We start from the raw sequence: 15,700 nt of genomic DNA, 5'->3' as shown, positions 1-15,700 counted from the left end.
TGGAGTCTCAAAGCCCCACATGGGAACTCATCCACAACACCATGGCCTTAAGCAGTGGCCTATAATTTCTTATGGATGAACCAGCAATGCTTTCCAACACCTACAGCAGTTCCTTTCTGGTTAATTGTTAAAGGAATATAGGCTGCTATCAGCTTTTCTTTCTTTTACTGCTGTTCTTTAGAGAGCATCATTACTGCAGCTTTCCACATTGGCCCCAGGGTAAAAGAATGCAGCATTTTCAGGACAGATCATTATATTCCCCTTCTGCTAAAAATGTCTCAGGATTTATGATAAATGGTAACCCTACCTGGATGACCTACAGTATTTTTAAGCATTGATTGGGAAATATTGTGGCAGCCCAAGACTAGCCTGACATAATGTCTAGCTTTCGTGCCCTGATGAGGAATTTGAGAACCATTAAGCAGCCCTGGTGTTGCTTTGTGGAGACTGATTTCAGCTAGGACACACCAGTTTTATGGGAGTCCTTCTTTTTTCATGTTTTTTTAATTATTTAAAGTCTACTGTTAATTTTTAAATACAGAAAGGATGAATTACATACCAAGAAGAGTGTATGGGATAAATGAATGGTTTTAATTAGGAAAGATGTGGATTTTCCTACTTTTTTCCTACTATGCTAAACAATCAGGAAAAAAGAGTCATGTTCATTTAAAAGTGAACGTAATGGACGATAAAGCTGCAGGGGGCTAAGAGGCGACTGCTGTGTGATTATTGCCTTTAGATGCACATATTACATTTTCACCCCAGCTGAATGCTTAAAATGGGAGAACAAATCAAAGCACTAGATATGGTGTGCTTTATACCAAAGATGCTGCTTTCAGTAATGAGTTTCTCATGCTGACTACAGTAGAAATATAATAAAAGGTCCCCAGAGTAAATTGCCTGTTAGTCAGCCAAATTCTCCTAGTGCCCTGCTCGGAGACGACTCTTTTTTCTATGAAACAATGTGCCTTATTTTCAGAATTACATCCAATTATATCATTTAACCTGCAGTTGCATTAAACCGAATGCCCAGGCTACATTTCATCATCTCCAAACAGCAGTGTGGCAGGATGGGTCCTATACCTCACAAAGCAGATTCTCCTCATGTCCTTGGCATTTGGACTGAGTTCAGATTTATCCCTCAGACTTGGCTAAGGCAAGGCTTTTTAAAGAGGTTTATTGAGCATGCAGGCACTGCTGCTTGGCTCGGTGTCTTAAGCACTGAAATGGTAGCTCCAGGGACACACAGGTTCTGGGTTCTACTGTCCTTCAGCTGTTCAGGAGAGTAGGAGCTGATTAGAGTAATTGTTATGGCTCATATCAAGCCCACTACCAACCTGTTTGATTTCAGATAATGAAACTGCCATATGGTGGCATGAATATTCACTGAAGCCTCTCCCTGCTTTAAACACTTACCACTTAATTATCTTCTCAAATGTTGTGCCAGTTCTATTTTAGCCACATACAAATAAGTTATAGCAATGATTTTATAGCATATACGATGCTATATATCAAATATACTAAATACGTAATATATCTTATTAAATAGAGATACGTTCTCTAGCTGCAGCTGAACAGTGGTTTAGTATCACCATTCTTTCATTTTGTGTTAGTCAATGTTTAGGAATGTTTACTTGAATAAAACCCAACTCAGTGTCCAAAATATAAGATTTGAATTCTTGGAATTTAGAATTGCTTTTAATGTGGGACTGCTTATACACTAAATAGCTAAATGTGTGTGGACACCAGACCTTCACGCTCATATGTGTTTCTTCCACAATATTGGAAGCACACAATTGTCCAGAATGTTTTGTATGCTGTAGCATTGGAATTTTCCTTCACTGGAACTAAAAGGCTTGAACATATTCCAGTATGACAATGCGCCTGTACACAAAGTGAGATCCATACAGCCATGACCTCAAACCCACTGAACCCCTTTGGGGATGAACTAGAATCCAACTAGGCATCCAATATCTACACAAACTTGTAGCTAAGCAAACTCCCATATAGCCACATTTCATAATCTAGTGGAAAGCCTTCCCAGAAGAGTGAAGGCTGTTAAAGCAGCAAGAGGGGAACATATTAATGGCCTAGGTTTTAGAATGAAATGTTCAGCAAAGGTTTTACTATACTGAAGTGAGTATGGTTTGTTAGAGCCACATCTGCTAGGCAATTGAAGGCGAAGGTCATGTCATTTAACAGACAGAATCAGGTGTGGCTCATGTTTGTTTTTAACTAAAACCAGCATCCATAGCAATGCTTTGTGGATGAACTTTCACATCCCTGCTCTGGATGATGTATCTATTAAAGTTATTGGCCATGCTGTTACTATAGAGAAAAGCAGGACAGCCTAGCAATGACAGTTTATTAAATTGAAGTGTGCATTTAAATATACAGTACATATAGAGGATGTATACACAGCATGTAAGTTAAGATAAAAAAAAGAAAGGGCCCTTGATGTATTTTTCAAGTTCACATGGTAGCCTTTACTTATGCTCTGTTGTTACAGAGATTTAACTTTGTCTCTCTGCCAACGGACGTTTTGGAGATTGAGGTGAAAGACAAATTTGCCAAGAGCAGACCCATCATCAAACGCTTTTTGGGCAAATTGTCCGTGCCTGTGCAACGGCTTCTGGAGAAGCATGCTATTGGGTAGGTGTCATAGAATAAATAATATATTCACTGGAGTAATCTAGACTACTGTTATTTTCACACAGATAAAAATGCTAAATGTCTTAGTATATTTATATTTTGCAGATGACTATGGGAATACATTATTTGCAGTTTCAATTATTTATCCCTTTTTATCACATTAGATGGTGTCTTTTTCTCAATCCCTTATAGGTCAGGATTAGTAATAATTGTGTGTGTGGTTGTGTGTTTCTCAACAGAGACCGTGTGATTAGTTATGCTCTAGGTCGCAGGCTGCCAACAGATCATGTTAGTGGACAGCTGCAGTTTCGCTTCGAGATAACATCTTCTATTCATCCAGGTCTCCTCTATTTTATTATAATATGTACAAGTTTAAATATACCACTCTAGACAAAAAAATACACAAAAAAGCTGTTTAAGGATAGTTTTCTCATGTTTATTAACAAATTGTCCTGATCTTTCTTGCAGATGATGAGGAAGTGTCTGTTAATGCAGAGGCTGAGACCCCTGACCAGCAGGAAGCAGAGGAGCTGAATATCGACCCACCAGTTGCTGCTGACTTGGATGCAAAGGATGAAGATCTAAATGAGCTCAATGAGAATATCTCGCTGGATGTAGAGGCACAGAATCCTTTGCTGCTATCTTCCACTAAACCTATTTCTCCTGCTCATATTGTCTCTAGCACAGAGGAACTGGAGGAAACTGAACATCTAGAGGAGGCACTGAAAGATAAAGAGAACAGTCCATCTGAGGATTTGTCATGCACAGTTCAGCTCACTGAACAACTGGAGCAGAGCCTTGAGGAACCAACTCAGGAGCTTGGAGAGGTACATTGTGATTTGGATGCAGAAGTTACAGTGGAAGTTGTGGAAGCTCATAGAGATGAAGCTGCAACTGATATAGGCACAGGAGATGAGGAGATGGATGAAGAAGCTATTAGGGTAAGGACAGAAGAGGTTGAAGATACTACAGAGTTGCAAGGAGCTACAGGATCAGTGCAGACAGGAGTAAGAGAGGAGGAAGAAAGTGAGAGTGTAGAACCATGTTCTCCAAGGACAGCATGTATAATGAAGCGAAAAGCCATGAAGCGCCGCCCCTGCTCGCTGCCTGTCTCTGAACTAGAGACAGTCATTGCCTCTTCTTGCACAGAACCTGAGACGCCACGATCACACTACATACGTATACACCACCTCCTGCATAGCCTTCCTTCTGCCCAGCATAGCTCTTGTAGCCAAGATGATGGGGACACAATAGATTCTTCTGAGGATGTCAGTCTAAAACCTGTGGAGTACGAAAAGGAGGTAGCTGATGAGACGGAGGAAGGGTCAAGCGAGACTCGATCTCCATCAATAGTCCCAGAGTGTCTTGGACCTTGCTGTAGACGGATTCTGCCTCCGAGCCTCTCCATCGAACGGCTGTCTGAGCTCAACCAGCTTTTGGAGGGTGAGACTCGTTCACGTCTTGAGAGCATGGATGGCGAGACCGAAAGTGGAGGCCAACGTGTTCACAGGGAGAGTGAGTGTGAACTGTGTGACAACTCCTGCTATAGCACCTCATGCTACAGTACATCCTGTTACAGCACATCCTGTTACAGCAACTCAGGCCACGATGGACGAAATCGCATCTGCAGCCACACACGCCTGTCATCTGTGGACAGCACACGTTTGTCAGAGAGCACCGTATTTTCTTCGCAGGAGGACGAGGAGGAGAACAGTGCCTTTGAGTCAGTAACAGACTCAGGACAGAGTCCAGAATCAAGGGAGTTGGGAGACATTTCCAGCCAGTGGATGGAGGATCAAATTGAGGGTGGTCACTCTCAGTCTCCAGTAGCTGGACCCAGTGTTGGTTCACCAGGTGAGGAAGAGATGTAACTTTCTGATTTTAAAAAAAAATGTAGCTGGGTTTTGATTGTGATTTCAATTGGCCGTAAATGCTGCCTCGATTGGTGCTACTACACTTGATTGATTTTCATTTACTGGAAAACCTGTCATAATAATAACAACCATTGACCTTGATCTGAGATTACTCTCCTTCCCCCTTTGTGATGCGAAGATCATTGTCACTTTACCAATTTTACACAGAATTAAATAGACATTTCTGCAGTCTGTTGGTTTTCAAACCCCTGAACAGCTGACCACTCATATGACATTTATCCTCCTTGTTCCAGAAGCTCACCAATATAATACCAATATAAGACCAAAAAGTGATGAAAGCAATATGGTGTGAAAATGTCCTAAACATATTGGATACAGCATATTGGATCCTACAGTCCCCCAGTCATAGTCTGTCTGACCAAGCAGGGGAAAGGGTCAGAGGCAGGGTCATCTCAATCATCCTGCAATGTTCCTAAACTTCGTGGGGGGTTAAATGCTATTAGCTGACTTCTTCATGACTTCATGTCTCATCCAGAGGTCTTGTCACAAATACTTGTCCTTATTTTGACAATATGTCTGGTAGGGATCTTTGCAATGATATTGCCCACAAACACTTGCATACTGTATTGCAGTGATATTGCCCTCAAACACTTTCTTATTATTAGTATGGCCACAGGATAGTATTTTCGAATTGGTGGACAAATGTCATGTTAAAAAACAACCCTGCAATAAGTAGTGTAGGAGAGAAGTGTTTATGAGCTCCCAACAGTGTCACAGCCATCCATAGCTGGGCATCAAGAAAGCAAAACTGGCCATGCTGTCTGTGTAGGAGGAATGTCATCTTCACCCCATAATGCAATCCCATTGTTCCTGTTTCTTTTTGAGTTGTTTCTATTTTGAGCTGTTTACTTCGGTATCTTTCTGGCAAGAAAACCACTTTCAACCCTTTGCAGTTCACTTTAATATGAATATGAAGATCACTTTATTCTAAATTGATTTCAGGCAAACATTCCTGTTTTCAAAGCAATAAACAGTAAAATTTGGCTTTGAACAGTTTCAAGATAAATCCTTCTCAGAGAGAGACATTTTAAAGAGAAGGTTTCTTCAAACACTGGCTTTGTTCCGGTTATCACCAAGCCCTAGCTGAAATAATTGGAATTTCTGAGACAAACAGCTATAGAATGCATTAATCATCGTACCATCAGAACAGCCTGAACCAGACACCAGACACTTGTGAATGTTTTTCATCATGTTTTTCATCATGCAAGGACTTTCATCATGTTTTTCCATTTCATTTTTTTTTTCTTTCATGATTGTCCATGTCTCTTGACTAGTGAATCTTCATTTTTAATTTTTCATCACCTTTGTAGGAGCTAGTCACCGACCAATCAGTCAGCTTCCTGCTATGCGGGGCACCTCCCACCATTACCCCAGTGTCGATGAATCATTGCCAACAAGTAAGCTAACCCCTGCCACTCCTTACCCTTTACCCTTCATTTACATTTGAGGTGACCTGTGTGTGTTTGTCTGTGACTGTGTCACACAGTGCGTGATCTATTCATGGGTATTATTAATTTCTGCTTTTTGGGATGATATTGTAAACACTCAAATAAATCCGTTTACTTTTCAGGTGAATAAATTCATGGGATTGGCCTGTACCAACATGCCTGTTGGTAGGCAAACATAAGTTAGCTTATGGGACTAAAAATTTAGTGATTTAGCATATAGCTATTATATTGTGCATACAGACAAAGCAAATTAATAGGAATATCAACATAGATACTCAGATAATTTACTAAGAAAACGTAATAAATAAATGGAATCAACCATATTATCTTATGGCAGTGTTGAATCACAACAGTTTAAACATAGCAATCGTGTTTCAGTAAATACACACAGCCAGGAGTTTTACATTTCAATAGCAGAAATTTACTTTCTAAATTTTTATTCAGCATTATTCAACTTTCCTTTTAAAGTTACTTTTCCTTATCCAACTTACCATTTAAGTACTATTAAAGGTTTTAATTAAACAGCATGGTCACATGCATTTATTTTGAACACTCTCTCCTGTGTGTGTGTGTGTGTGTGTGTGTGTGTGTGTGTGTGTGTGTGTGTGTGTGTGTGTGTGTGTGTGACCACACAATGTTAAACTAAAGTACTCAAGATATTATATTCTTATTTTTGATTTAATATCTCATTATTTTGACTTAACCCATTATTTCAGGATATTATGTACTATATTGACTTAATAGCTCATTATTTTCAAATATCTAGTTGTTATTTTTAATTAAACATCTTGTTAAAGTTATTTTGTTAGCTTAAAAAGCCACTATGGAATTCTGTCAATTAGTGTCTGGAATCAAAATCTTGACCATAGCTGATCCGAGGTCAGTGACTTACAAATTAGATTTATAATTTCATCTACATTTTGTTTAAAATAAATTGGGGATACAGTAGCCTAGTGGTACAATGTACGTCGCTCTGGAGAAAATCAAACCAAATGCTGCAAATGTAAATACATTTTACTAATTTACTATCTAGAGAGAAGCCCAAAGAATAGAAATCAATATTACTATAAACTAAATAAAACTGGGACAAAATGACACCTTAACAAGTTAAATATCTTGAATCAAACAATTGGCTGTTTTTATAATAAGAATACAATAAACCAAATAAGAAGATATAAAAAAGTCAATTTATAGGTTTAATAAATAGGTTTATTTTTTATTGGTTAAGTAGGTTTAATAATATTCGATTTAGTTTATTGCTAATTTGTTGTGTTTTGTGGGGGGCACGGTGGCTTAGTGGCTTTGGACCGGGGGAGGAAACCGGAGTACCCGGAGGAAACCCCCGAGACACGGGGAGAACATGCAAACTCCACACACACAAGGCGGAGGCGGGAATCGAACCCCCAACCCTGGAGGTGTGAGGCGAACGTGCTAACACCACTAAGCCACCGTGCCCCCCTAGAAACAGTTCAGATTTGAATATGAGAAACTTTGAAATATGATATTTAATTTTATTTATGAGCAACTAATCAGATACATTGAAACAATTAGATAATTTACTAAAACTTAATAAATAAATGGAATACACCATATTAACTTATGGCAGTGTTGCATCACAACAGTTGTGATAAACATAGTAATTTGATTATAGCGTGTGTTTCAGTAAATACACACAGCCAGGAGTGTGTTGCACTCTTTCTCAGTTTTTATCCAGCATTCTTCAACTTTCCTTATAAGACCATTTAAGTACATTTAAAGGTTTTCATTAAACATCATTGTCACATGCATTTATCTAATAATAGAGCAACTTGTTTGGACATATTGTAACTTTTCCTTGCAAATTGCAAATGACAAGAGATGTCATACATGGAAATAGAGTAAGGAGTATAAGTATTTCCATCCATCTAGCCATCAATCCATCCATCCATCCATCCATCCATTATTTTATCCATTTTCTGTACTGCTTATCCTACATAGGGTCATGGTTTCCCTGAAGACTATCCAAGGGGACTATGGGTACAAAATGGGGGACATACTGGGGTGCCAAACCATTGCACAACACACACACCCAATCACATACAGTACTGCGGACAAATTAGAGATGACAGTCAGTCATACTGGTCTTTGGACTTGTGGAGTAAAACCGGTGTATTCAGGGGCAGAGTCAAGAATCGAACTTCTAATCCCAGAGCCTACTGTGCCCTGTGTATAATTATATAAGTATCTTTATTGTATTAGAGTCCTTTATTGACTTGAATCTTTATTGACTTGAATCTATATTAATCTCTGGGATTTACTATATACATCAGTATAATGTCACAGAACGTCTCAAGGACTGTCAAGGCTTCACACAATCTCGTCCGTCTAGTGATCAGGTTTATACTGAGTTGAACTCACCTACATATTCAAGGCTGTCCAAAGTGACGAACCACCAAGGGACGGTTATGAAACATATAATTCAGGATGCTCATTAGACATTCTGCTAAGCAGTCCTTCTTCCAGAAGTGTTTTGAGCGGAAAGAAAATGAATGCCATTTGCATTAGCATGCAGGGTCATACATCACACTTACGAATGATATATCATTTAGCAAAATGGCTCCATGCAAAGTGCAACTGGCACAGCGCCAATATAAGCATAGGAAATATTAAATGGCAGGTTTTGGTTCCTCCTGAGAATTCATGAGTCATATTCCTTTTATACCGTTCACTGTTGATATTCAATAGCATCCTCTTTCTGTAAAATGCCCCTCTCCACGTGAAGTGCCCGCAGTTTATTTGACGTAAGTCAAACCCTGCTGCTCTAAACTGAGTGAACTCTTCCTCTCTGAAATGCTCTTGTTTCTGCAGATCTCACTTCTGTGTTTCAGCAGATTCAACACTGGTTATAAAAAAAGCTGCTGGGAACAGTGCTGTGCTTTGGATTTTCCTGTAAATTTGGAAAACGTCCAATATGATGAACATAGTCTGCCTTGTAAATGCTTTTCCTGAAAGGACACTTCACGAAGACAGCGATGCAGTCCAGCGTGCCACACCCTTACCTGTGTTTCCGTCATGTCACCCTATCCTTGTTAGTCTTGATTAGTTGTGTTTATATATATATATATATATATAATCATAAAATTATATATTATGTATTAATAATAATTGTAGATACAAATTTTAAAATTAATAATTAACATAACATACATGTATGTTCATGTATGTTAAATATTTGTTTATTATTGATGTGGTGAACTTTTCTGGGTAGAGACAGTTACAATTTATGGAAGGAGTCTCCAGGTCCAGCAACTTTCATTAAAGCTAGAAGATCTTAGAAACATGACAAGCAGTGTTTGACTTAACTGTAAGAGAGATAAAGGAGAGGCTTGTGAAGCACTGATTTGCCCTGCAAATGGTCAAAGGCATTAAACATGACAATCAGAGATTAAATATACAGCCTGTTCCTTAACAAATAAAAATTTGTAATTGTTGAGAAATGGCTCTTGTAATGCTGGTGTCATGACACAGGACAGAAACGGACCCAAACGCGGGATAGCAAAACAAACGGGGTTTAATAACAAAGGGAACACTAAACAACACACGGACTAAAGACAGGACAGAACAACAGTAGATTCCACGCTGCACAAGGCAACGCGGTACAGTTAAATAGACAAGGTAATTACAATGGGAAACAGGTGTGTGGAAGCAGGCAGGAAGAAACAAGGGGCGGGGCAGACACGTGACGAAGAACATAAACAAATGCACAGAGTCCGGGCAGAGTCCTCACAGAGCCCCCACCAAGGCGCGGCTCCCGACATGCCAATCCGTCCAGACAGTCCCGACGGGTGCGGGAGGGGGAGCAAGGCACACGGCGAGGCAGGTGGGGGGAACGAGCGACGTCCACAGCCGAGCTGAAGGGCCGAGCGACGTCCACAGCTGAGCTGTTTTGTTTTTTCCTCCTGCTCGGCTGTGGACGTCGCTCGTTCCGCCTGCTCGGCTGTGGACGTCGCTCGTTCCCCCTGCTCGGCTGTGGACGTCGCTCGGCCCTTCAGCTCGGCTGTGGACGTCGCTCGGCCATCTCTGGCTGCGCCGCCGTGTGCCTTGCTCCCCCCACCTGCCTCGCCGTGTGCCTTGCTCCCCCCACCTGCCTTTGCCATGGTCCTTGCTCCCCCCCCATCTGCCTCGCCTTGTACCTTGCCCCACTCTCGGTCGTTGTCATGATTAGGCGCTTCGGGAGCCGCGCCTCGGGGGGTACTGTTACCCAGACTGGGGGTCTGCCCTGCCTTCGTCTGCTCCTCCCTGTCTACACACCTGTTCCCTATTGTGATTACCCTGTGTATTTAACTGTGCCACGTTGCCTCGTGCAGCGCGTAATCTACTGTTGTTTTGTCCTGTCTTTAGTCCATGTCCTGTTTAGTGTTCTTGTGTTATTAAACCCCATTTGTTTTGCTATCCTGCGTTTGGGTCCGTCTCTGTCCCGCGTCATGTCAGCTGGAGTGATGGCTAACACTTCAAACTTTATTTATTTTATGATCAGAATATACTATTTTACTGAAGCATTCTAAAATACCAGTATTATAGATTCGGACTCAGGATGCTAGAAGAATGATGTGTCAAAGACTCCCTTTGTAAACTTGTTTGAAAATCATTGTTGGATAGAGGTGATCAGGATTCTTCAAGTTTCAAGCTGCTTTCCTGTACTCTACTATTACATGGAGTCATAATTCCTCTCTCCTTTGCTTTGTCATCTCTTCACTGCAGCAGCTAAGTAATCCCTCAGCTTTCAGCCCATATGCTGAATTGCTTCCTCGACACACCACGTGACTGCAGTGCTCGACGCTATAATGGCTTTTTTTTTTTTCAAGGCTCTTTGTGCCTATTTTGAAATATTTGTTGGCAATGCATCACTGGCCTAAATTCAAACATATGGCTCAGACCTCCCCATGCACTCCGAAACATCGGCTCCTCCTGCGTTTAAGATTAAAGTCAGTGAGGAAGGAAATAGATAAGAGGTAGGAGAGAAGACTATAGGTGATTAATATGGAAGAAAATAATGCAGAAGTGCAGCAACAAACAGCAGGCTTCTGAAAGTGCAATGTTGTAAGACGATGCCCAGAACTATGCTATATTTATGGTGTGTCAGTAGATACAGTGTGCACTCTGCCCACACTGTTTCCCACAACCTGTAAGTGGATATAGACTAACAGTTAAATATATATAGTCTGATTCTGGTCCAGACCATGACTCTTGCACCAGCCATATTATGTTAGTCAGAACAGTGGATGCAACACTGGCAGCACAACGTTCCTTATTTGACATATATTGATGATTTATGAACACATGACTGCAGGGTTTTCCTGAATTCATTTCCCCTTTCTTGCATGCATAAAGTGATGAGCCTGGATCACAAGATGGTTTTAATGCCTTCACATTCTGTGCAGATTGCGGTTTGGGAGAACTGATTTGTGTACAGCAGGAGTTGCTGTCTCTTGAGCCATGCTGTTCAAACATACTCATAACCAGCTGACAGAGTGACTGAGTGTTTGTCTGGCTCAGGAGATAAATCAGAGCTTGAACACTCTCTCCTCTCTCTCTGTGTGTGTGTGTGTGTGTGTGTGTGTGTGTGTGTGTGTGTGTGTGTGTGTGTGTGTGTGTGTAACCACACAATGTTAAACTAAAGTACTCCAAGATATTATATTCTTATTTTTGATTATTTTTGATCTCATTATTTTGACTTAACCCATTATTTCAGAACATTATGTACTTATATTGACATAATAGCTCATTATTTTCAAATATCTAATTGTTATTTTTAATGAAAAATCTTGTTAACGTTATTTTGTTCATTTAAAAAGCCACTACGACCACTATGGAATTCTGTCAATTAGTGTCTGGAATCAAAATCTTGACCATAGCTGATCCGAGGTCAGTGACTTACAAATTAGATTTATAATTTCATCTACATTTTTTTTAAATAAATTGGGGATACAGTAGCCTAGTGGTACAATGTACATCGCTCTGGAGAAAATACTCTGCCAAATGCTGCAAATGTAAATAAATTCTACTAATTTATTATCTAGAGAGAAGCCCAAAGAATAGAAATCAATATTAATATTGATACTAAATAAAACTGGGACAAAATGACACCTTAGCAAGTTAAATATCTTGAATCAAACAATTGGCTGTTTTTATAATAAGAATACAATAAACCAAATAAGAAGATATAAAAAAGTCAATTTATACGTTTAATAAATAGGTTTATTTTTTATTGGTTAAGTAGGTTTAATAATATTTGATTTAGTTTATTGCTAATTTGTTGTGTTTTGTAGTATAGTCTTATGATAGAATGATAGATTGTGTGGTTGAAATAATGAGAAAGAGTTGAGATCTAATCATGAGAAATTTTGAAATATGATATTAATTTTATTTATGATCAACTAATCAGATACATTGAAAATAATTACTTAATATCTTGAAATAACAAGTCAGAATATTGGGATATTAGGGATATTTTTCCACAATTTGTAGTAGAGCTTTTGTAGATTGTATTTTTGTAGATTGTAAATAAAAAATCTCCTTATTCCTCAGTTTGTGTTACTGTGTTATTGTTATATCATCTCATAGCTCTAACTCTGTTCTGCTTCTGTCCCTTCTGTGTGCTCAGACTGGGAGGCCAGGATAGACAGCCATGGTCGTGTCTTCTACGTTGACCATGTGAATCGCACCACCACATGGCAAAGACCCGGCCATGCCACAAAATGTCCCAGCTTGCAGCGCTCAAATTCCATCCAGCACATGGAGCAACTCAACAGGAGGTATTTTAAAGAGAAAGAGAGAGAGAAAGAGACAGACAGACAGACAGACAGAGAGATAGAGATAGAGATAGAGAAGTAGCACCAAAGTTTTATGATTGATAGAATGTTTTGAATGAAAATCTTTTATTTGTATGAAGTGTTTCTAAAGCTGTAGGACAGAGAATATGCATCGTTGTGGCTGTGGGTTTTCATCGCAACCAAATCGAAGACGCACACAGTCAGTCGAGATGGATTCATAAAAAAAGCCAAAGGACGTGTGGCTCCTGCCTTTTTCAATGGATATCAGACACATCATCGGGGGGGCACGGTGGCTTAGTGGTTAGCACGTTCGCCTCACACCTCCAGGGTCGGGGTTCGATTCCCACCTCCACCTTGTGTGTGTGGAGTTTGCATGTTCTCCGCGTGCCTCGGGGGTTTCCTCCGGGTACTCCGGTTTCCTCCCCGGTCCAAAGACATGCATGGTAGGTTGATTGGCATCTCTGGAAAATTGTCCGTAGTGTGTGATTGCGTGAGTGAATGAGAGTGTGTGTGTGTGCCCTGCGATGGGTTGGCACTCCGTCCAGGGTGTATCCTGCCTTGATGCCCAATGACGCCTGAGATAGGCACAGGCTCCCCGTGACCCGAGGTAGTTCGGATAAGCGGTAGAAGATGAATGAATGAATGAATCAGACACATCACCATTTTGCAAATGAAACATATAACCCAATTTAAAAACAGATAAAACCAGTTAATGTTAAAATTTTCAATGTCCAGTGCCACATTTCTGTTCTTCCTTACTGTATTATACATAAGGTGAAAATAGTATAAAGAAAATTCAACTATATATATCACCATCAATTTACATCAACAGTGGGTTTGGATATGCCATTACAATATTTGTCATAATTTCTCCTGATATTTTTATAAGCCATATTTTTATCACAACAGCATTTTTTATATGAAGCATGTGAAGACTCTGCAGCTCAGCATGTCATGCTGCCATCTACAGTACATAGTAGTAGATGCATACTTTACTTATTCGCTGAACAGTGTGTTCATTTTCCATTTGTTGCGTTTTATAAGGAGTAGCAAAGTTGCTCCTGGTGATGAAAAGTGAGTGAGGCGTTCATAGTTCAGTTAATGTGGCGGCTATAATGCCTTTAGGAACTCGCTTTTAGTTACTTAATCATCATAAAACAATTAACTAAGGACTGCCCAGCTATAAGCTATAAGTATATTCGTAGTATCTCTCAGAAATCCTTCTGTGACACAATAACCTTTGCTCCAATATTTTTGTCATTTTGCAATTCCTGTATTTCTGTATCAGATTTTCTGTGTTTGCCTTTACTGCACTCAGGTATCAGAACCACCAGAGGACCATGGCTACTGAGGATGAGCTGGGAGGCCAAAGGCTGGATAGCAGCAGCAGCACAGAGACAGAGAATGACGTCCCAGCTCAGCCTGCTGGTATTGCAGCTCCTTGTTAAACATCTTCACGTCAGCCAGAAACGATTCTGTTTGTTAACAGACTGACACTCTGGTTAGAGAGTGTCTTTTAGATTTAATTAGAAAAAGAGCATGTGCGTATTGTGGGGTGGGGGATGTGGGGGTGGTTTAGCTGGCCAGTTTGGGTGTGTGTACAATTGATAGCCTCAGATTTTTGTATTTGGCTGACTGGAATAGAATCTGATGTGTTCTTCTGCTGCTGTAGCCCACTGACCTTAGGGTTAGGTGTTTTGTGCATGCTGAGATGCTTTTCTGCTCACCACGAATGTAAAAAGTAATATATGAGTTATAACAGTATATCCTTCCTGGCGGCTCAAACCAATCTGGCTTTTTTCCTTTGACCTCTTTAATCAAGAAGGCATTAACGCTAGAGAGAGTTGTCTGTGAAATTCTTAACCGATCGTCAGTTTCTGACAAACTCCATCCAGCCCAAATGGTACCACAGTTAAAGTCACACAGATCACATTTTTTCTCCATTCTGACGTTTTTCATGTGAACGTTAACTGATGCTTTTGTTCTGCATCTACATGCTTTTATGCATTACATATTTTATGCATGCTACCACATGATTGGATGATCAAAAAACTGCATAAATGTTTACAGGTGTTCCTAATAAAGAAGGTGCTGAGTGTAATTTATATGTACAGTAGATTACATGTAAAAATAGACTGTAGACTATATGCAAAATTTTCCTAAACATAATAACAAAGTAACAGACTTTTATACAATTTATAATTTTATACAATTTATAATTCGCAATTCTTTTTACATTAACCTAAAATATCCAGCGTATCTGAGGTTATTTTCCTGATTCCTCCTTTGACATTTTCTTCAATTCATTCAGATGAATAGCTTGTAGTGTTTTCTCAGGTCAACATGAGCATGACCATGTGACTACAGTCATCACCATGTGTCCAGTTAATAAATAGGCTGTGCCTTTCTTTTTAGATCCAAGGAGAGAAGGCTCATCCATTGCCCCACCAGTGAGCAGTCAGATGATCACACTGCTTCTGCAAAGCCCAGCAGTCAAGTTTGTTACTCATCCAGAATTTTTCACAGTCCTCCATGGCAATTATGTAAGGGAAAAATGGGTCATTTGGTATATCTTAAGATAGTGAGTAAATGATATCGGTAGCTTAAGTTTATGACAGTAAAACTATTAGTCTTGAGCTTAAAGCACAGGGTCTCACTGACGCCATTATAAACACTTTGTGCATAACACACACAGATCGGCAGCTGTAGTCATGCTTTATAATAGTCTTCAGTGTTTCATAAATCCATAATACTGTCTTTTGAATAAATAGAAAGAACGATATGCAGAAATTCCTTCTTGGCTACGCTTGCCATTAGACGGCATTTACTGTTAATATGTACAAACACTAAGCAC

The 15,700-nt window shown here is 39.8% G+C and overlaps 1 protein-coding gene across 1 annotated transcript in view; it reads left to right on the top strand.

Moving 5' to 3' along the window:
• LOC132845250 (E3 ubiquitin-protein ligase HECW1) overlaps positions 1 to 15,700 on the top strand; it is an 89,762-nt gene that overhangs the window by 46,737 nt on the left and 27,325 nt on the right. Inside the window, exons 7-13 of the mRNA XM_060869171.1 lie at positions 2,510 to 2,652; positions 2,892 to 2,992; positions 3,121 to 4,506; positions 5,897 to 5,983; positions 12,678 to 12,828; positions 14,165 to 14,274; positions 15,262 to 15,389. Of these exons, the coding sequence (XP_060725154.1) occupies positions 2,510 to 2,652; positions 2,892 to 2,992; positions 3,121 to 4,506; positions 5,897 to 5,983; positions 12,678 to 12,828; positions 14,165 to 14,274; positions 15,262 to 15,389 (2,106 nt within the window). The remainder of the gene's footprint in view (positions 1 to 2,509; positions 2,653 to 2,891; positions 2,993 to 3,120; positions 4,507 to 5,896; positions 5,984 to 12,677; positions 12,829 to 14,164; positions 14,275 to 15,261; positions 15,390 to 15,700) is intronic.

Source organism: Tachysurus vachellii, chromosome 5 (genome assembly GCF_030014155.1).
Source record: "Tachysurus vachellii isolate PV-2020 chromosome 5, HZAU_Pvac_v1, whole genome shotgun sequence".
NCBI classification, from domain to species: domain Eukaryota; kingdom Metazoa; phylum Chordata; class Actinopteri; order Siluriformes; family Bagridae; genus Tachysurus; species Tachysurus vachellii.
Note: the sequence above shows the minus strand (reverse complement) of the source record. Positions and strands in the feature narration are given on the sequence as shown.